Source organism: Pogonomyrmex barbatus, unplaced genomic scaffold (genome assembly GCF_055798465.1).
Source record: "Pogonomyrmex barbatus isolate J1 unplaced genomic scaffold, ASM5579846v1 scaffold7, whole genome shotgun sequence".
NCBI classification, from domain to species: domain Eukaryota; kingdom Metazoa; phylum Arthropoda; class Insecta; order Hymenoptera; family Formicidae; genus Pogonomyrmex; species Pogonomyrmex barbatus.
Genome location: NW_028297171.1, coordinates 10,090,858 through 10,111,881, shown reverse-complemented (window position 1 = coordinate 10,111,881; position 21,024 = coordinate 10,090,858). Strand labels below are relative to the sequence as shown.

General features: G+C 35.2%; 4 protein-coding genes across 8 annotated transcripts in view; 3 read left to right on the top strand and 1 right to left on the bottom strand.

Annotated features, from left to right (window-relative positions):
* Positions 1–190: 190 nt before the first annotated feature.
* Positions 191–5,640, top strand: LOC105432699 (protein zer-1 homolog). Of its 2 annotated transcripts, none has more exons than XM_011647626.3 (9): positions 191–1,101; positions 1,193–1,475; positions 1,634–1,931; positions 2,022–2,227; positions 2,372–2,543; positions 2,744–3,085; positions 3,170–3,319; positions 3,444–3,696; positions 3,779–5,640. In XM_011647626.3, exons 1-9 carry the CDS (start codon positions 639–641, stop codon positions 3,976–3,978), a joined length of 2,367 nt encoding a protein of 788 aa, XP_011645928.1. In that variant the 5' UTR covers positions 191–638; the 3' UTR covers positions 3,979–5,640. The 2 variants fall into 2 exon arrangements, with proteins under 2 accessions (XP_011645928.1, XP_011645929.1); XM_011647627.3 differs by having other exon boundaries at positions 196–1,101; positions 2,744–3,067.
* Positions 5,641–6,398: 758 nt separating this feature from the next.
* On the top strand, positions 6,399–14,465 carry LOC105432700 (Ciz1 zinc finger protein). Of its 4 annotated transcripts, none has more exons than XM_011647630.2 (12): positions 6,399–6,705; positions 7,232–7,331; positions 7,652–7,851; positions 8,031–8,095; positions 8,184–8,258; positions 10,189–10,652; positions 11,388–11,541; positions 11,940–12,101; positions 12,188–12,685; positions 12,803–12,941; positions 13,065–13,287; positions 13,366–14,465. In XM_011647630.2, exons 2-12 carry the CDS (start codon positions 7,306–7,308, stop codon positions 13,910–13,912), a joined length of 2,553 nt encoding a protein of 850 aa, XP_011645932.2. In that variant the 5' UTR covers positions 6,399–6,705; positions 7,232–7,305; the 3' UTR covers positions 13,913–14,465. The 4 variants fall into 4 exon arrangements, with proteins under 4 accessions (XP_011645932.2, XP_011645930.2, XP_011645933.2 ...); XM_011647628.2 differs by having other exon boundaries at positions 11,385–11,541; XM_089083389.1 differs by lacking the exon at positions 6,399–6,705 and adding an exon at positions 6,834–6,857 and having other exon boundaries at positions 11,385–11,541.
* Positions 14,466–14,963: 498 nt separating this feature from the next.
* Positions 14,964–17,443, top strand: Fdx2 (Adrenodoxin-like protein 2, mitochondrial Ferredoxin 2). Its single transcript, XM_011647632.3, has 4 exons — positions 14,964–15,482; positions 16,211–16,323; positions 16,418–16,550; positions 16,984–17,443. Exons 1-4 carry the CDS (start codon positions 15,355–15,357, stop codon positions 17,075–17,077), a joined length of 468 nt encoding a protein of 155 aa, XP_011645934.1. The 5' UTR covers positions 14,964–15,354; the 3' UTR covers positions 17,078–17,443.
* A 2,280-nt stretch (positions 17,444–19,723) lies between these two features.
* Positions 19,724–21,024, bottom strand: part of LOC105432751 (uncharacterized) — a 28,538-nt gene continuing 27,237 nt past the window's right edge. The window contains 1 exon segment of the mRNA XM_089083310.1: positions 19,724–19,757. Coding sequence (XP_088939436.1) covers positions 19,724–19,757 — 34 coding nt within the window.

Below are 21,024 nucleotides of genomic sequence, written 5' to 3'. Positions count from 1 at the left end.
GTGATCAATAAAATAACTTGAGATAGTTTAATGATATGTCGGAAAACGTGTCGTGAAATCTACACGCGGCGTAGGTAGGCAACGCGCAAGAGAGAGAGAGAGAGAGAGAATCCGTAGGAGAGTAGGAAAGCATAACAACGCAACGAAGTAGTGGTGGGTAGTGCGGGTGGGGATGGCGACGACAGTGATGTGGTAACAGCTGTAGTCAAGCTGGCTTTTTGGTGGATTTCGATTAGGCGAAGTTTTGCGTTCTGATTTTTTTTTTTTTTTTTATATATATTTGGCACGAGCTGGCTGTTCCGCGTTGGAGTCTCGTGTCCAAGCTCGCGAGTGTCAGCGGGGCGAGACAGTCGTGAATTAGACAGGCGTACAGTACGAGAAAACGGAAAGGGTTGTGAACGCGCGATTGACGGCGAGAATTCGTACACAACTGAACAGCAGCCTCGACGAACGCGCGCCATGTCGCGCGTTCCCAGCTGATCCCACGTTTGACATACCGCGTCGTATTCCTGCACAGCAGCTTCGACCGAGCCGAAATTGCGCAATTATAGACGAAAATACAGCACAGGCGTGTCTTCCTTCATGCCGTGTGATATCATCGTGATTTAGTGGAAAGCCGAGAGCCGTGCCGAGAGAGAATGGCGGAGCTGGATGACTTATTTCACACGGATCAATATGTAGGCCCGGAACGGCTTACCGATTTATGCTACAAACTGATCTGCGAGAATCTCGACATAATCTCGGTAAAGGGGAAGCGCGGCCATCGGATACTACGGAAGGGCATAACCTTCCCGAGCGAGATATGCGACAAGATTATCGAATACGCGCAGCGCAGCGAGGCGACCGAGGATGACGATTGCTTTTTTTCGATCTTCAAAAATCTAGCGGCGACGCGATTGAAACACGTCAGGATATCCAATTGCAGCTTGACCGACACCTCGGTCCAAACGCTCGTCAGCCACAAACTCTACGATTTAGAACTCACCGATTGTAGCAACGTAACGGAGCTCTGTATCGAGCATATTAATGCAAATTCGGAGAATTTACACAGTTTAGCGTGTCATGGTACCTCGATGATCATACCATCCAGTTTAAAAGCATGTAAGAAACTTGCTGCTATCCCTCTAATCTGTTGTAACGATGTATAATGTAAGTGGATTGTCGATTAGACTATATGTAATCTTTATTACAGCTGGCTCGTCCGTCAATTACTACGAACAAGGATACGTTTTTAAAACACCGAATTTAAAACGTCTGGCATTAGGATACGTAGGAATACCGTCATCAGAATATTCGCTGCTCCTAGCGGGATTAATAAATCTGACGCATCTAGATTTATCTAATAGTTGTAACATTGACACTTTTGAATTTTATCATCTGATACCAAATTTAGTATCCTTAGCTTTGTACAACGTTAAAGTTAATACCGATGCAAAATCTTTTGTTAAGAACATCTGTCAGTTGAAGAATTTAAGGTATACTATAAGATTCTAATTATATAAATTGTATAGCCATGAAACTTATTAGTTGTAAAATTTTCTTAAAGATACAAATACACAGCTAGGTGATACATGAAACTAAACTTATTGGATGATATCGTATGATGTGAATTTATGTAAAATATCTTTTATAGGCACTTGGATATTTCTCAATCGAATCACAAACAGGGACAGTTTGATAATCCCAATAAGATCCTAAGTGATCTAGTAAGTGGTCTACCCCAGTTGGTTTCTTTAGATATTGGTGGTACAAATCTTGCAGGAAGAGGTGTAGCTGAACGTCTTGTCGATACGAACATCGAAGATATCAATTTTGGTCAACTTTCCGATATACCAGGACTTGCATCTAGAATACACAAGCCATTGCAATTTTTAGGACTTTATGGTACTACTCATGGTGCTTGCAGGAGACATGACATACCGGCAAAAGTGGTAATGTGTCTCGTTGATATTATACATTGCAGCAAAATTCATAGAGATATTATTGTTTTTTATTTTCGATTTCTTTTCATGTGGATTTAGGTGGCTGGTGATGCAAATGAAGATCAAATATTGATCGCAGCTCATGTTTGTATGGACAATAAGCAAGAATTATTGCAGAAAGTATTAAGCGATTTGTATCATGTATTTAGATATGAAAATTGTCACAGAATGGATCAAGCTTTATGTACCGTTTTGGAAGCGATGGAAAAACATCCCGCTCAGAAACATATACAGATTTCAGGAAGGTATGCATGTATATAGACGTGTTAAATAGACGTTTTATAATTCATAAATTACTTATTGCCAAAGAAAATAGTTGTGAGATCTGAGAAACCACTGTTAAGGCTATGCCAACAATCGCAATTCTAATTTTGTGTCATATATTGCAGCGCCACATTATTTTATATAGTAAAGATGAAGGAAAAGGGTGAATTAGTAGCACGAATGAAGAGAAGAATTATCAGTACTTTATTGGCTGGTATGAGTACGCATAGAGATGAAGAAACTATGATGCGGAATGGTTGTTTGGCACTGTGTCAATTCCGCATACCACATGACGTGGTTTGTGTTATCCCTAGTTTTTTAAATTTTTATATTATCGTGATGAAATATTAGTTTTCTGTATTAAATTCTTTGTAATTAAATTGCGCGATTATCGTATTATAATAAAACAAAGTCACGTTTTTATTTATCGGATGTACACCACTTATTAATGAAAAAGAAATTATAATTAATCACTCTCAATGACATTGATTTTTTAGATGTCGAATTATGAAATGCTTGTAAAGGTGCTTCTACATTCGGCCAAACACTCAGAGCCCGAAAGTTTTGTCCAAAGAATCGGCATATATTTATTAAACTCTTTAGCTTGTCAAGTGGAAGGTAAAGAGAAGAGACTACTCGGCAAATTGGGTTGTGTTAAAACTATGTTAGAATTGGTAGAATACAGGGTGGAAACAAATATTTTTGATGACGTATTAGAAGTCGCATGGTCGACTATGTGGAATATGACAGACGAAACTTCTATAAATTGCCAACGATTCTTAGATGAAGATGGCATGGCACTTTTCCTCAAATGCGTACAGGTACGCATGTTTTATGATGTACGTTCGGTCATGGTCAACACTGAGCTTAAGTTGCAAAATTTTCATTTTTATTGCAATAATATTCTTTCATGTGTTGCTTAGCAATATCCACATAAAGAAGAATTATTAAGAAATATGATGGGTTTACTCGGCAATGTAGCAGAAGTCGAATATCTTCGGATTCACCTTATGCAGGAACGATACGTGACTGTCTTCGCCAATCTATTACGCTCTAATGGTGACGGAATTGAGGTTTCGTATTTTCCTTTCCTTCTTTTGTAGTTTGTTAAAAGTGATTTTATTTTAATTTTATTGGAATACTCTAAATTTAAATCTCTAACATGCGCAAATAGATATATTTCTTTAATTACAACAGGTTCCATACAACGCGGCTGGTATATTGGCACACATGACGTCTGATGGTATTGACGCTTGGACAATAGAAAAGCCGACTCGCAATGAAGTTCTTAAATACATGGTACAAGCGATTGAAAGTTGGGACTTGGATGCGGAACGTAATATCAATTATCGTTCATTCGGACCATTATTACGCTTGCTGGATGTATATCATACTCCTCCATGTCAACATTGGGCTGCTTGGGCTCTTGCTAATCTCACCACTGTATATTGTACGTGTGCAATATGAATATTGTATTTATATTTTGGAGTATTCGTCTTGTTCCATTCTTTTACAATTTGATCTACTTTTAGCATTCAAATACTGTGCATTGGTAGTGAAAGAAGGAGGACTGGAGAAACTACATACGGTAATAGCGGATCCTAGGCCATACGAACGTATAAAAGAACTTGCAAACTTGGTGATTGAAAATTGCTGTCAATACAAGAGCCATTCCGACAATGTAAATGTTTTTCATTCTGCCTTAGACGCGGAATATAGTCTGGATGGTTAAAAGAGATCTGGTAACATCGTTATGCACGTTGCAATAACTTATGTCATCTCTTTAGACAAAACAAATTATAATTAATATCGTAATGGACGAATAATAGCAGAAAGATAATTATATAGCCAGATTAAACACGAGCGCGTTAAATCTACGTGACAACAATAGATCTGTTCATTGTAGCTGTACTGTGTCGAACGTTCTGCACTTGAAATGAATATATAAAATTAAATTGGGAAAAAAAGAGAAACGATGAAAAGTACAAAAAGTTTCGCTACAAAGAACAAATCTACAAATTTCTCCAACAAAAAGTGGAAAACGAACGGATGCTCAATATTACAATTACAAAGATTGTGTGTGTATGTATGTATTCATGTATGTATGGATGTATGCCTGCGTGCGTGGCTGCATGCGCATGTTTGTACGTAAATAGAGCAATGGGCGTCTCGCCACAGTTTCGCGCAACTTTATCGCGAACTTGGCGCGAACCATTAACGTGTCTCTTGATGAGTATATTGTTTGCGCTCTTGTGTGTGTATGGGAACTTACATGGAGAGGATTCGTACTAAGTATTTTGAGAGATGACTCAATAATTGAACGAATTCAATTATCGACAGATATTCATCTTATATATGATTGCCGCTAATTAATGGTTAATTGAACCAAACATCTTTCATCCAATTGATATACGTATGGCGTTATAAATGCTTCCCTATATGAAATTATCAATTTGATTATGTTTTCAAATATGCTTGAAATGATTATCGATTGAGAAAATTTAAAGAGATTTTTATTATTGATTTAATAATTGACTTAAATATGAATCACATATTATTAAAGCTCTTTAATCTTGAATGCATATGTAAAACTCGGGTAGAATTTTGTATGATGCATTTGTTACGCTGTGTGTATACATGTACATAATCCGCTTTTAACATATGGTCGAGCCTCTGTATTCTGAGCACTCTTATTCTCTTGAATAAGCTGAATCTCTCTCACTTTGCTGTGAAAAATGAAAACTGCTAATGAAATAAAAAACGCAGATGAATGTAACAAGGGAATAAAGAAGAAGAATAAAAGAGAATAGGGAGTTTGTTCCAGCAGATCAAAAATGTGGAGGTTCAACTATAGAAAAGTGAAAATAAGTAATCGCAGCTGAGACCTGCACGCTTATTATATTTATCTTTAACTAATCGTATTGACTTTCGTACAATATGTTTGATGTTTCGGTCCTTCTTTCTTTCTCTTCCTTTGCTTCTCCCTTCCCTGTAGATAATATGTAGCCATAGATGACTCGTTCCCATTATATTAAGATTATTCTGAAAAACGTAACGGATTTAGAAATGTATAAAAAGAATTACGAAAAAGCAGGTCATTAAATTTAAATGTTTTGTATGTATCATTATAATTACTATTAAAGTCCCCTGAAAGAATTAACTCTATTAATTAAATACCAATTATACGGTCGTGATCGTATACTTTCAACGAATCTCCAAATCTCTCTAAGTTCTCGTCCATTCTGAATTGCGCATTTTGGAACGCGCGGAAAAATAATAATTACGATTGTTACCAGTGTTAATGTAATGTATATGATGATGTAATCATATAATGCATCAATGCATACCTTTGTTCGATGTATAATATAGTATTATCTAAAATCACATAACAAAAGTATGTATTTTATTTTTTCTATCCTCGGTTTTTTACAAAAATTAATTGTGGCGATTTGCGCTAGCAAAAGTCATGATAATAACGAAAGTAACAGCAATGTCAGATGCAAGTTAAAAACAATAATAATGTAATTAATAATTATATCAATTAATATTAACATATAGTTAATATCTGTGTTATTTTGTTAAAATTAGTAATACTTTGTTATTCGACATACTAAAAAAAATTAATTAAAAATTAATTTAAAAAATTACAAATGTCGTTTTATTCCGATGTTTTTAATTAATTCAACTAATTAATTGTACGAATTTAATAATCATAATTTGGACTTCCAATAGAAAGGTTTATCTTAGGGTGCGATCCACTTGGTGCTGCAAATGCTTCGAGGCATTTTTTGATTGGTCAATTCATAAAATTCTTTATTCTGATTGGTTAAGCAAATACTTCGAAGCATTTGTAGCAGCAAATGGCACAGCAGCAAAACCGCACCCTTGAGCAAAATGGCTGCGTTCAGCAGAGAAAGCAGATCAGTGAGCGTTCAATGATTCTTTATTACGATTGGTTTCTACACTTACATTCAACGAAGATCTAAAGGCAAGGACCAATCATATTGAAAAATCACTGAGCGCTCACTGATCTGCTTTCTCTGCTGAACGCAGCCAATGTCTCGTTGTGGCTGGAGTTCCTAGGAAATGCGTGTCGCTATTGGATATCGAAGATGACGCGGGTTTCCTTTCGTTACATTCGCGATTGGGACGCTACTGTTCCAAGAAGTGAGCGTGCCGACATTTTAGTTGCTCACGGTCACTCGGTTCGTTGCTCCATCTTCTTCGCGTGGATTTTTCTTCCGAACAATTGCTCGCAATTGCAGATCGAGGTATTTTGAACGTCGAGTAGCGTATAGTACGAACCGTGTACGTACCGTACGCAGTAATAGTAATAGTAGTAGCGATAATAGAGTTCTGATACGAACGTGTGAGGTCGTAAAAAGCTCGGTTGTGATCGCGCGGTCATATCCGCAACGACGAGGTGAAGGCTGTGAATTTCGCCAGGGCGGACAGCAAGGTGAGTCTTCTACCGCTTGCCGAACGCGCGCCGGAATGCGACCATCGCTCTTTCGCAAGTTGCGCAAACGTGAGATTATCGAGCCTTCCTAACGGACCTCATGGGCGCGCGAATTCGTCCCCCAAAGTATTTCGCATAAGGGGCAGGAAGTGGTATGTCCCTCGACTTTGCGCGGCGCATTTCATCGTCACGCAGCTCGGCGCATCGCGATCTCGTCCGACGTGGCCGATCGATGCTCGTAGTCACGCGTCGCCTTTTGGATTTTAATTTCTCTCCTTTTATTTCCCCATCCTCTCCCCCCCCCCCCCCTTTTTTTGTAGAACCATCCAGAGATTGTGGGTTTTATACGAAATTACGTCATTCCGCTTCGTGATTCCATAAACACGATGCTTAACCTGAACGGAAACTCGAATTACAACCCGGATAGCAACTCGTAATCACGGAGGGACTATTTATATGCATATATTGTTTCACGAATGTAAACCATGCCACATACGTTGTACAAAAATATTTGTTTTGTCCATAGAAAATTGGCGCTGTATATCCGCTACAGCCCCTTTCTCTTTCTCTCTCTGTCTCGCTCAACGATAAGTTGCAACCATGAGCTATGGTTACAATAAATACAGGTTGGTAATGTACGTTTAATAACGACGTCCGATTTGTGTTTGGTCCGCAAGACCGGTAAATGCTTTTTCTTTTGATAGCATCTTATTGGTGCACTTTGCAAGTTTGAAGCAACTTTGATTCTTTTGTTGCCATGTACGTTTTCACAATTTCACACTTGTTTCATACATATCGGTATTTGATTTTGTTCTAGTCAGAAAAAAGTCAAATATTTTTATATAAGAGGGATTATATACTGACATCAAGATGTAAAACCTTGGTTGAAAAAGATAAATGTGATATGAATATAACAAAAAGTTTCTTTTTCGGGTTTTTTTTGTAGTTCTACCATGAGTTCTCGTGGTCGAGGATTTAGTTCTCGCGGAGGTTCTTATAGAGGACGAGGTGGAGGTGGTGGAAACGAATGGAATGGTAGCTCGGCAGGTGGAAATATATCCAGCCGAGGAGGATACTCGTCTTCTAGAGGCGGCAGATTTAAGTACTCGACGACGAGCTATGATTCTAGATCCAAGTATAATTCAGGTAATACATAATGTTGATTAATAACACGCTATAGTGTTTGAAAAGTGATTAGAGAGAACTATTAAATCAGAGATAACAAAACTTTGATATGACATATTAATCACAATCAACAAATTACATATATGTACTAGCTATTTTCAAACGATATTGTAATGTTGATGATTTTTTTTTTTTTATAGGATCGGAAAGATATACAAGTAGAGGTGGTCGTGGCGAACATTCAAACAGTTATAAAAGACCTCGCGTAAGAATATAGAATTAATATTATAGAAAAATCTTAAAAATATATTCTTATGACACTATTGGGAATACTAAAATATTCTCTTTTGCAGGATTCATATTCCGGTAGGGATGATCACCGATCGTCCAGTGAATCAACACGTAAAAGGATAAGAAGCGATTATCAGGTATGTGTCCTCCCCTCTCTTTTTCTTTCCAAGCTCCTTCATCCATTAATTTGTCTTGTAAGATGATTAATAATTTAAGAGAAAACGTACAGTATAGTATCAGTTTGCATTGTTTTGAAATTATATTGTACATCATGATTTTTTTATAACGAGGAATTTCGATAGACGATTATTAAATATTATTTCTATCTTACGTAATTGAGAACGATGGTCCTGAAAGTTTGTCACTTGTCGATTGAAACGTAACGCATCAAAAGGATGAGCATATAATTTAAAGGAATAGCATATAATTTCAAGACACTCGTATATAAAAAAGGTTGGTGTACTTTAGGCGAAACATTCATAAGTTATCATACTTTCCTTTCAAGCAACGCGAGCCAACGGCTTCTCGAACACTCGTTCTTTTTGCGTTGGGACGCTACTGCGATGGAACGCTACAAAAACGTCCAATTATTAAAAGATGAATCATTAAATGATGAAACATACCTAGATGGTATTCATAATTGCCTGCTGTCCGCATATATTCTATTAAAATTTGAGAGTCGTTTAAAAAGTCGATGGAAAAATCGAGTAAATAGACGTACGTGTATGTGCCAGTCGCATCACGTTTATTCCCCGTTAGAGTGCGATATACGCAATTAAGCCGATTTATTGTGCAGTAACGAGAATAGAGAGTATAGAGAAATCGTAGAGAAGTAAAGCACGATATACTCAGGCGTCGCTTTATGACATGGGATTTTCACGAAATATCATCCATAAACATCGTGTAATCGATTATCTAAATTATGTCAAATGCTAAATTACAAGAGCAAATTTTGAATAATATTTATACGTTCGTAGACCTTTTCAATCGCACTGAGATACGTTTGTCCTTTATCGACTTTACGTTAACCATGGCAAAAAGGAAATTAGGAATGATTTAAAGTTTAAATGTATGCATATCCCTACAGAATGACAAAGAAATACTTGTGAAATATGATACATGCGGGGGAAATGAGCGAGAAATGGATATATATGGATGTACATACGTATACGTAATATATCGTCCAAAATATCTTGTTCCCAAATGCAACTAAAAAGCACAAGTATTTATAAATGATTATGTGCTTAGCGACAGCTTTGTTACTTTCGTTATCTATTATCACCTTTATGTATATGAAAGATTCGACATCGCAGAGGAAATTTCTTATACGTAACGATACGATTGTTCACACCTAATGACAAATAATTCGATAAGTTGGAAAGGTCTAGCGAGAGCATTGTACGTATTATATATCACGCATCGTTGAGTGGCGAGATAGAATTCGTTAGCTCGAGGGAAACGAGCTTTGTTACTACTCCCAAGATCCGCAAATATAATGTGAACGCGAAGTCAAGTAATAAGGCAATGAAAAAGCATTTAGGGATTCTTGATATTTAGGGAAAATAGAAAAAAAAAAGTATATTTTAAACAGTAAACGATTAGCACTGCATGCATGTGATAACCGAATGATGAAATGCAAATGGATTTATTGAAAATAAAAACATCAGTCAGTTAATTACTACGCCGACAATTATTAATTGATTAATAAATTTTTTATTCGGTCGATCGAGTTAGTCAGTTAGTCATTTAGTCAATTGCTCGATCGATCAATTCATCAATCGATATCAGTCAGTTAGTCACTCGATTAGTCCGATTGGACAGTAGCAATTAAGAGTTAAACATAGATATATATATATATATACGTGTATGTAGAGAGACCTACGAAAAGATAAGGTAAGAAAGGGAATAAAGAGGGGAGAGAGAGGATATGTATGCATAAGCACACATACTTATATACATAATATATATGTAGAATAAAATAAATAAATAAGAGAGGAAAGGGGGCAGGAAATGTGAAACAAAAGAGAGGAATACATGGAAGGAGCACAATTGAATTTGATTTGGCAGGGTGGAGGTAGCGGTAGCGGTTCACAGAGGTATTCATCGTACGGTTCATCTACATCGGCGCCCTACGATGATAATAAGGGATCGTCATCCGGCGTATACGAGGACAAGAGACAGAGCGAACGAGCATCATCGTACCACCGTTCCGAGGACCGTCACTCCGCCTCGCGAAGCTACGCGCCTCCGCCACCACCTCGGATTAGTGAAATGGCACCGCCCCCGACTCAGAGATACACCTCGAGTCGAGGAAGAATATCGCATCAGAGTTCAAATTACAGAGGTCGCATTTCGACCCGCGGCACCACTGGTAGAGGTAGTGCATTTCATCGCGTGAGTTCTCGATCGGACGTCCTCATGGCTCGCAAGCGTACCCTGCACTCGCTCGACTATCGTCGAAAGCTGCTAGGCTCACGCTCGCGAGACTACATCCAGCGTGTGCGCATGACTACTACCAAACTACGCAGGAGGTAATTTATTAATACAATCACTTACCACGAAAACCGTACGCAAATACTATCCCCGTAGCCTGTGCTTGCGTATTCTTCTTCCAAGTCGGTTCACGCAAACCGATTCTCGGTCGATGACCTGAGTCGCAAGACGATTAAAAATGGGGTAAATGAAAGCGAACAGATAAATAGATATGCGTAAATAGATGCCTAAGTAAATCGATCGATAAAAAAAAATCAAGACGCAAACAATCACGAAACAAATATTCCACTGGCGACAGAGAGAAAGAGAGCTTTTTGCAGGGTTCTAATAAAGAAGGAATCGATATGATGATACGTATAAACGCAATGTACGTGTGTATGTGTGTATCATCTAAAATAATTGTATTTTACTCGTCGTGAGATGTAATTCTCTTTAAAGTTATTATAGTACGACTATATTATTCGTATAATAATTCTCGACACGACCGAGGGTGTGCGAAGAAGTCTGAACGCGATGAAAAAAAAAATAAAAAAAATAAAAAATAAAAAAAAAGAAAAATGAATATAATAGACATTTTTAGCGTACACTAAGAAACGCATTTTATATTTTGGAACATAAAACCGAGACGTTAAACCGATATTATCGCGATATTTCCTACGTATCATCTATAAGCAAGCTTTTCTCGATGATACAACAATGAAAGACAAAGAAGCACGCAAATGGAATGCTGGAAAATAATATAAGTCAAAACAAAATTGCTGTGTCATTAGTAGCGGTACTACTAGGCTACCCGGAAGTAAAAAGGACTCGGGATCCGGTACCAGCGTAAAGGACAAGGATAGAGAGATGGCCAAAGCCATTAATGCAGAATTTTCTGATGACGATGACGAGGAAGATAATAAGAGTAATTGGGACGACGAAGAAAAGGTAATTCAACGTTAGAAAAGCCTATCGGGAAAGTATATCGTTCGTAAGCGTGGATTTACGTAAGATCAGTTTACGTAATTTGATCATTAGATAATATAAAATAGGAGCTCACACAAAGACGCACGTACAGACATTATTATTGTATTGTCAAAGCTTCATTTACAGAAATTGTTTTTTAATCATCGCTGTTGTATGTCCGAAACCGCGATCCAATCTCTAGCGCCAAATTCTTGCTTACGATAGACTCGTTGAGGATTTTCTTATATGTTTAACAATATATTTATTAAAATTATATTATTTTGTATTACATTTTTTTTTAATGTAACACATATATTTAGCTAACAGTCTCATGCTCGGGTAATTTTGTAATATTTATTGTGTCCCTTAACGTTCCACAGCCACATGAACGTGATGACGAGGAGGACATGGAAGAGGAAGACGAAAAGAAGAAAAAAGAGGACAAGCGTAAGAAGGAAAAGCAAGATAGAGAAAGACAACATACCGAAGATGAGGAAGAAAAAGATGATGATATTAAAGAAGATGATGATCAAAAGCGAGAAGTATATTGTTTTAGTCCTATTGTTTACTATTATCATCGTCATTATTATTGTCTTTTTTTATTTATTTTATTTATTTAAATTCATAGGAGGACGAAGACGACGATGGTGATGATGAGGAACGTGGCGAGGATGAAAAAGCAGAACGCGATAGAACCGCTAATTCCGAAGATTTACCGAGTAGACGGGATGGTAGAAAATTCATAAAATTGAAATGTCCGCATTGCGCCCATCATAGCGTTACGTTTAAAGAATATTCGCTTCATCTGTTCACCGGTCGGCATAGTGCGGCAATGAAACGTATCGCAGCGCGACATAAGGTGACTCTTACGCGTATGCGAGTTGTTCAACGACAAGAGCAAAGGCGTATCGAAGCTCGCGATGCAGCTCGCGGTACACTACCATCTCGTACTATGTTCTGTGCCATTTGCAAATTGAATTACCGTTCCCTGAAAGCCGCTCATCAGCTGTCCGAATCTCATCGACAGATGAAACGATTCCTCACACCATTCTGCCGTGTTTGTCGTGTCCAGTTCCGTTCGCCAATGTTCTTTGAAACGCATATGTGTTCGCTGGAACACATCAAGGTAACTCTTATATTTCAGATTGTTCATTTTACTAGTACAATATACGCAAGTTGACTATCTAACTTGACTTCTTTTCTTTTATTTATTTATTTATTTTTTTTTTTTTTTTTTAATCAGAGAAAGAGTATATTGAGAGAAAGAATGAACGCAAATGGAAGTGGCGAAGCCGAAGCTGATTCTAGCGCACCCGAAGAGGATGACAAAGAAGTTAACCTTGATAATTTCATGACTCTGGATTCTGTAGGTGATGTAGACGGTACGTAACAAACGTGTATGGAATATTAATTAAAAGTATCTTTCTAGCCAAATTTAATATACTACATGTATGTATTTTAAATTTTAAATATTTTTCATTATACTCTCTATCATTCTTTGATAGAAGACGAAGAGTCTAGCGAGAAGAAGAAGGAGAAAACCGAGGGTGAGAGTTCGAGCGAAGCGGAGAAAAAAACGAAAAGCAAACAAATGATAAAAGTTGGTGCGGAATACATAAAACGTGTCGAGGTACAATACTGCGAGTTATGCAAATCGTATCTACCACGCAGCGAGAATACAGAGCGAGCGATCGCTCTACATTGTTCTACTCGCAGTCATCTTAAACGGTATACCACGTCAATATTCAGCAAGATAAGCGAATAGCAAGGTAAGTTGTTATATTTATAATCTTGTGCTTGTTACAGGTATGTGCGTGATAATGACGACAAGGCGCTTAGACGTCAAGCAGAAAGAATACATCTACAATCATCCTCGACGAATGTAAATTCTACCGCTTCAACCGCGACTAATAATACATCGGACATCGCGAAAGCTTCTCCCACCAATTCCGAGCCACAAGTATCTGTTACGCCAACGACCACCGCAGGTGACAACAACGGTGTTTGCAGCACAGAATATATTAAAATGGATGATGACAAGTCTAATAATTTAGAGTCCGAAAAGAATGCGAAAGACAATAAGAATAATCAAGGCGATGAACTAGATGATGATGATTATCGCGCGCATGGTGCCGATAAAATGATATGGGATGATGTCGACAAAGATTTAGGTGATATTCTAAGAGAAAGCGAAGCGGGAGCGTCAAAATCGAGCGACGATGAGGATTCGCGTTACGATCGTTTTCGCAATTCAGACAAAAAGCAACAGCCCGGAAAAGAGAAAGAAAATGAAAAGAGCGAAGTTCTCGAAGACAAGAGTGGTAATAATAAGATGAAAGATGTAAAAAATTAAGCTGAAACAAGAAAAAACAAATGTGTAATATCGTCGAGAATTGTCCTTTGCTGTATATCTTCGATTTATTTTGATTTATTTTCGATCATTTTCATTTCATTTTTTATTTTTTTTAAATTTCTGTTCCGTCTCAGTAGATGAATAAATGTTTTAATAGGATCAAACGTATGTTCTATCTTGTTTAATTAAAATGAAAATAGATTTGTGTGCGTGATGCGCGTCCAAAATATCTATTCACCGAATACATTATCCGTATTTTTGAAATCTCAATAACACTGTATTTAGTAAGTCTTGTAATTTTCAATTTATGTAACTTTAGTATGAGTATGAATATTATCGATACGATGGTTTATTGCCCTGACGGACTGTCCGAATATAATTATACATATAATTATACATATAAGTATACATAACATTACGAGATAATTGAAATATAGAAATTTCAATTTTCAGTTATTAGCGCAAACGAAAACGTCTGATCAATGTATGCATTTCATGTAAGCACAATTTAATTATAAATTACTGATCATAATAAATTCTGCACTCTCTAGGATCACAATGATACTTTTTAACTAATTCCTGTAGCTTGAATCGTTATCGTTACCTATTATTTTAATAAATATGAAGAAAATTTTGAGCATGTAATATTAATATTCTCCAATATAATCCCGAAAATATAGAAATGTTACATCTTCCTATTCATATATATATATATATATATATATATATATATATATATTTCTAACTTAAATCGAAATTATTTAAAAATAATACTAAATAAAATATAAGATACATTTTAACTTTTTTTAACTTTAAAATAAAATTTCTGATAAATTTATAAAAAGTCTCTAAAGTTGGAAGACATGAATGTTCCTTAGAGGACTTTGCCCTTGCTATAGCATTTAATATTTATAGCGTTTCATATTAATGCATAAAGCGGCAAAATGTCAACGATACAAGCTCCGAAGGAGAGAGAAAGAGAGAAACAGGAACGTTGTACGACGAGTAATAAAACTGATTACGTGTTCAATGACGTTTCTCGCGCATGCGCACGGAGGACTTCTGTTCGGAGAAACTTGTTCTGCCAATTCGTCGAGACGCCGATGGATCAGTCGTCGATGATCTGGCTCCCGATGACGGTGCGTTCGGTCGTCGCGGTTGTTGGGACGACTCGCGACGCCTGAGAGAAATTGAACGCACGCCGCGTGTTTCGCAATTCGCAAATTCGTCGATCGAATCCTCATCAGCGAAGCCTGAGGGGGGAGGGGTCTGAGGGTTGTCGCAATCGCGACGCATTCAGGGACATTGTGCAATCACGCCGGATACGAGATGCATGATCTAGCGTGATCTCTCAGGACAGTGACATTGAATTCCACGGTGGTTCCGAAATCACCGAGTAAAACGCGATCGCGCGGATCGATTTAACGCTCGAACATCGAACAATGGCACTGATGCAGAGACTGCGATCTTCGTTCTTCGTTCTGGGAACGAATTATGCCAAGTGGACGTCTAGTCAGGTGATCCTTGCGAGAGCCGTGTCCACCATGCAACCGCTCTCCAAAAAAAACGAGTGAGTAAAAAAAAAAAAAGGAAAAGCTGTAGTCGATTCCCGGCTCGAAATCTCGACGGGTGACTTCGACCAAATTCGAATTAACTTAATCGGCAAATTGTTTACGAGATTTCTAGTTTTACATTTCATCATCCCTGACGGCTGTTTTTTTTTTTCTCATGTCGAACTATAAATATCGATAACTTCTGTTAACAAAATATTACACATGAAAAAAAAAGACACTTTTGCATCTAAAATCCTTTGGATTTGAAAATTTTGTTGGATCAACAAATTACGCAGATGCTTAAATGATTATACTGCAAACATTTGTGATATTCTGAACAACCGATTTGAGCGATTTTTTACATAAATATTAAATCAAATTTTTAGAGCAAAATACTCGAACAAAATTGTTCTTCCTTAGATATTATTTGATTGGAGTTTGGTCGGAGCCTCCTCAGCTTTCCATTTGACACCAAGAGTAGTGTCAAAAGAATTAATGAGATTAGTCCTGTTAGACATTTTAACACCTTTCTCACTTTAAAAATTTCGAGAACCGTCTCGTGAAAGCCGCGAAAAAGAAATCTATTATCACAAGAAGTTTCTATGAGATGGGTGTAAATAAATAAACATAAAATGCATAAATTTCTAAAATTATTAATTAGATTAGATTTTCATTGTCTCGATAACGCTAGATATAAATATTAGATAAGACAAAGAAGAATAAATACTGTACATATTTCATTCAGGGTCACTATAACGTTTGTTAAAGCCAATGGGGAGAGGATAAAGGCAAAAGGGAAAGTGGGAGACAGTATTTTAGATATTGTCGTAAACAATGACATCGACTTGAATGGCTACGGTATGAACATTTTATATCTACAAAACGCTTTTTTCTTCTTCCTAATAATCATGCACGAATTTGACAAGACATGTATTTGTCATCTCAAATACAGGAGCTTGCGAAGGAACATTGACATGCAGCACTTGTCATTTAATCTTTCCCAAGGACGTATACGACAATCTTCCAGCCAAGCCTACGGATGAAGAGAATGATATGCTAGACTTGGCGCAAGAGCAAACCGATACGTATGTTCCAAAAATTTATACGAATTACTCTCTTTCTCTCTCATCCATTCTCTCCTTCTTGCTAGTGAAGAATGCTTGTATAAAAAATGTACGAGCGAGAAGAACATTCTCCAAATCTCACTTTCTAATGTCCCCTACATTTATTCATGAATTAGCTACCTATATATCTATGTTCATAAGAGATTTTGAATAAAATTTGCTTTAAGCAGAAGCCTATCACGGTCAAACATCCTTGGATTTGTTATTCAAATTGATCGAGACTGAGTCTTCACTTCTTCATTCTGTTATACCTTCACTTCTTCATTTCTTAAGATTTTACAAGAAAAGAGAATCTTTTTGGTTCATCATTTATCTTATCATCTTATTTATTTATCTTATTTCTTTATGTAATTTTTTATTCATCATTATCGTAAATATGTATATTCAATTATAGCTCGAGACTGGGCTGCCAGATAACAATGACTGAGGAACTAGATGGCATTGAAGTGAGAGTACCGGCTGGCATTAATGATGCGAGAGTTTCTTAATAAACATAAACACGATAACTCAATGAAGAGTTTAATCGACACTTAGGTAAATTAAATTTAAATTGATTCCATATTTAGAACACTTTGACAAATCTTTTTTTCATATAAGAGCAATACTTTATGTACATAATAGCAAAAAATTATATTCCAAAGTATATTTGGATTTACCAATATTATAAATATCCATTGTACAATATTTTTCTTAATAATTGTATATATTAAATGCATGAAAAATATATAATGTTAACAATATTTCAGAAAAATATAAAATCATATTTTTATTCGAAATATTAAAATGTAAATGAAAGAGAAATAAAATTTTTTATATGTAATTTATTTTTTAAAATAAAGTTTGTCTTTATGCAATTTTTGTGCAATTATAATCCGCTATAGAAATCGAATGCAAATATTCATTTCCAAGAGTTAAATGATTATCAAATTTACTGAACCATTATTACAGCTTAGTTTGCGTTGTTATTGCTATTTCTATCGTATGTAATACTTTTTATGTTATACTGGAGATAATGATTGAGTACATGCGCACTTTTAATCAGAAAATCATAAGAAAATTATTTTGCAAACAACAGTCTCATGGCTAAGTCAATTACAAAAAATATCGTCAAAACAAGCTTTTTGTGTAAAAAAAATTAATCTGATGCTGTCTAATTGATGTTTATGAATATGTTTAAATATGTTTATTTTGCAATAAAATATCGATAGAAAAAATACTTAAAATGGAGAAGCAATTTAAAAAACTCAAATTATATTTATATGATTAAAATAATTTACATATAGCTTTTCTCACAATACATATCCAGAATAATTTATTTTTTCTTTCTTCAATTAATTACATATCAAATACATCTACTGTTATTACATAATTATCAGTACATAAAGCTAAAACACTTTTGTACTATGTGCATCATATATGAATACCCAACAAATAACTTACTCACATGATTAAGTTACATGCTTCACTACTTGCAAATGCTACACTACTTACAAACGCGGTGGAGTGTATACATCTATGTTACTATGTAACCTTTATACATATTTTCAATTTCTCTTACCTTACCCATTTAAATTACATCTTTAGAATATATCTCATATATTCTTTCATTATATACATATATATCTAACCGGGTAGTCTCCCAGTAAATGTCAGAATAGTGAAAATTTTATTAACATTTTCGTTTCGAATTTCTAATTCAGTTTATAAGCTACACAAGAAATCGCAAATATTGATATATTTAAATAAACTGATACAATAATCGCATGGGATTGAACATAAAATGACGGGTGAAAAGAGAATTCAAATATATGACAATTATATAAAAGGTAAATTGTTTTAAATCATTTTTCACTTTAAATATTCGACAATAACGTGATTAAATTTGCGAAATACAGTAAAAATTTCATTTTCGCACATTTTTTATTCTCTTATTTCTTTCGTTTTTATCCCCATCGATATCAGTTTTCGTATTCGGAGCACTCTTGCGAATGGAATTTTTATCCAACGCAAGTATATTATGTCATACCCATGGATTATCGAGCAACTTTACATAAGTCGTTACCGCATGATTTCTATTATACTTTTGTGCAACACACCATAAATATTCTCAAGTGCTTTCTCTTTTTTTCAGTTAAACTGGTAGAATTAGATTTTTCAAATGTTCCGCAAATAAAAATGTTTTATATATGAATGTTATATATGAATGTTTTATATATATATATATACATATCGCAAGAATATAAATACAAAAATAAAAAATAAAAATAGATATAAAATTTATGAAAATTATTTAAACTATTTTAAAAATGCAGCTACTGTCTTGCAGGTTTTATTTTTTTATCTAGGAAAATAATTCATTAATAATTTATTATACGAAATGACAATTTGATAAGTTTCTGCGCTTAACAAACTTTGATGCCAAATTTTAATAAAAAAAATTGTCACGCAAAGAGAAAATCTCTCACATTGTAGATATATCGATAATTATTTTTAAATATTGCAACTGTGATTCTTTTTAATATGTGTGTATATGTAAATTCTTTATGACCACGCAGTAACGATATATAAAACTGCTGATAATAAATCTAATTCTAAATACGCTTAAATATAAGCCCATAATGGCTTCGTAGCTTAATATTTCTAAGTATTAAAACGCACTGATTGTATTTAAAGGAAATGAAATCGCGTTTGATTTATCAATCAGCATACGTCCAAAGGCTTGAAATTTGAAAAATTTGTTCGATTATTCTTTTTACAAGTAAATTTATAAAGATAATGGCAGATTTCTGATTCATGAATTTTAAAATTGTGATCGTAATTAACTGTTTTGTTCATATTTATTTCAGTATTATGTTAAAACAAACGAAATAAATAGTTTGTTACATTATTCTTGTTTCAACTCACAGTTGAAGATTCGTCAGTTCATACTTTTCTTATCGAAATTCTTCATTTTTTTTTAACGTTAACATATTAGACATGCTGCATTAAATGCTTTCACATTTCTTAAATTTTAAAATGGGAATGTAAATCTAATTTCGCCATGAATTGCGTTGAATTCACAAATTTCAAGCATCTTAATCGGCTCAATCAGCTGCGCAGTTATACAATGATTGGAATTATAAAATCTTATGCGTTCATATGAACGAAAATAATCTAGGACTAGAGATTCTGCAAGATAAGTACAAATAATAATAATAATAATAAATGAAAACATGGCAAGATTTACATACGTGCCAATTTCTCATCTCGTCGGAATCTTTGAGAGGTACACGCTGTTGCATATATAGTAAAGTATATTTCACATTTAAACTCAAGAATAATCGGGACTCGGCAAATGTAAAAATATAATTTTTTGTAACTTTTTAATAAACCATATTTATATATTTCTAATATAAAAAAGTAATTTAGATATATCATTAAATTAAAATTTGTTTATAAGAAGAAAAATTATTAATGTTTTATTTGTGGGATATCGGCAACTGGGAAAAAAAATTTTTCTGATTACCCAATACGGTGAGAGTATCTTGATATCAGATATCCAGAAGAGTGCTTACAAAGCAGACTGCAACACGCATTCGATACGAGGAATTCTTTTTTGTCGGCGTTGCGCAACAGGAACCTGTTGCTACTCTTGCTGATAGCGGGTTATACGAGTGGTAAAATAAAGCATAAATCGGCAAGTTTCGTTCGAGGAATCGAAATGATTCTCACATCGCGTCAACGCGGCTTGAAATTTCTCCCCGAGAGCATTATATACATGAATAGGTTTTATATATTATATATACGATCCTCTTTTGACTGCATTAATAAAAAAGATCAAGCAAGCGAAACTTGCCCGAAAAAATTGAAAAATTGGTACCAATTTGCAGAAAATAAAAATGATTCGTCAAGGCCAACGTGAACTAACGCTATCGACTAGTCTTTAAATCGTGTTAGCTACAATACTAGCAGGATCGAGACAATTCAAATATAAGAAAACTACGTATCAAAGAGAGTCCGAAAGAAAAATAAAAAGACTCGTAACTCGAATAATAAATGGTTTGATGGCTCAAATTATAAAGTCATTTTGAAAGTATAGATTTCAAGGTCGTCGATAATTGCCGAAATAATATAGCAGATAAATGCGGATGAATCACTCAGTAAATTTTAACAAAATTCCAACATTTTTAAAGTCATCATCTCCAAATTGATGATAAGAGCAGTTAACACATTATTTTTGAATATCTTGAATAATTTCTATAATTAACAAAATGACGTGAGATAGATAACTTCTTATCGATCTTGTCGAATATCTAGAAATATTGTATGTTATCGGAATAAATGATAACCATTAATTATATTAATGATCGCAATGATGACGACACTAATAACGCGATAACATGTCGATAACGTTAGAACGATGCAATAATAACAACGGTGAATCGAGTAGCGATAG

Coding starts and splice junctions, on each gene's coding strand:
- Fdx2 (XM_011647632.3), top strand. CDS start 15,355: ATGGCACTGATGCAGAGACTGCGATCTTCGTTCTTCGTTCTGGGAACG. Junction 16,324..16,417: donor CATCGACTTGAATGGCTACG/GTATGAACATTT, acceptor TCTCAAATACAG/GAGCTTGCGAAGGAACATTG. Junction 16,551..16,983: donor GCGCAAGAGCAAACCGATAC/GTATGTTCCAAA, acceptor ATTCAATTATAG/CTCGAGACTGGGCTGCCAGA.
- LOC105432700 (XM_011647628.2), top strand. CDS start 7,306: ATGAGCTATGGTTACAATAAATACAG. Junction 8,259..10,188: donor GGATAAGAAGCGATTATCAG/GTATGTGTCCTC, acceptor TTGATTTGGCAG/GGTGGAGGTAGCGGTAGCGG. Junction 10,653..11,384: donor ACTACCAAACTACGCAGGAG/GTAATTTATTAA, acceptor CTGTGTCATTAG/TAGCGGTACTACTAGGCTAC.
- LOC105432699 (XM_011647626.3), top strand. CDS start 639: ATGGCGGAGCTGGATGACTTATTTCACACGGATCAATATGTAGGCCCG. Junction 1,932..2,021: donor ATGACATACCGGCAAAAGTG/GTAATGTGTCTC, acceptor ATGTGGATTTAG/GTGGCTGGTGATGCAAATGA. Junction 3,697..3,778: donor TAATCTCACCACTGTATATT/GTACGTGTGCAA, acceptor ATCTACTTTTAG/CATTCAAATACTGTGCATTG.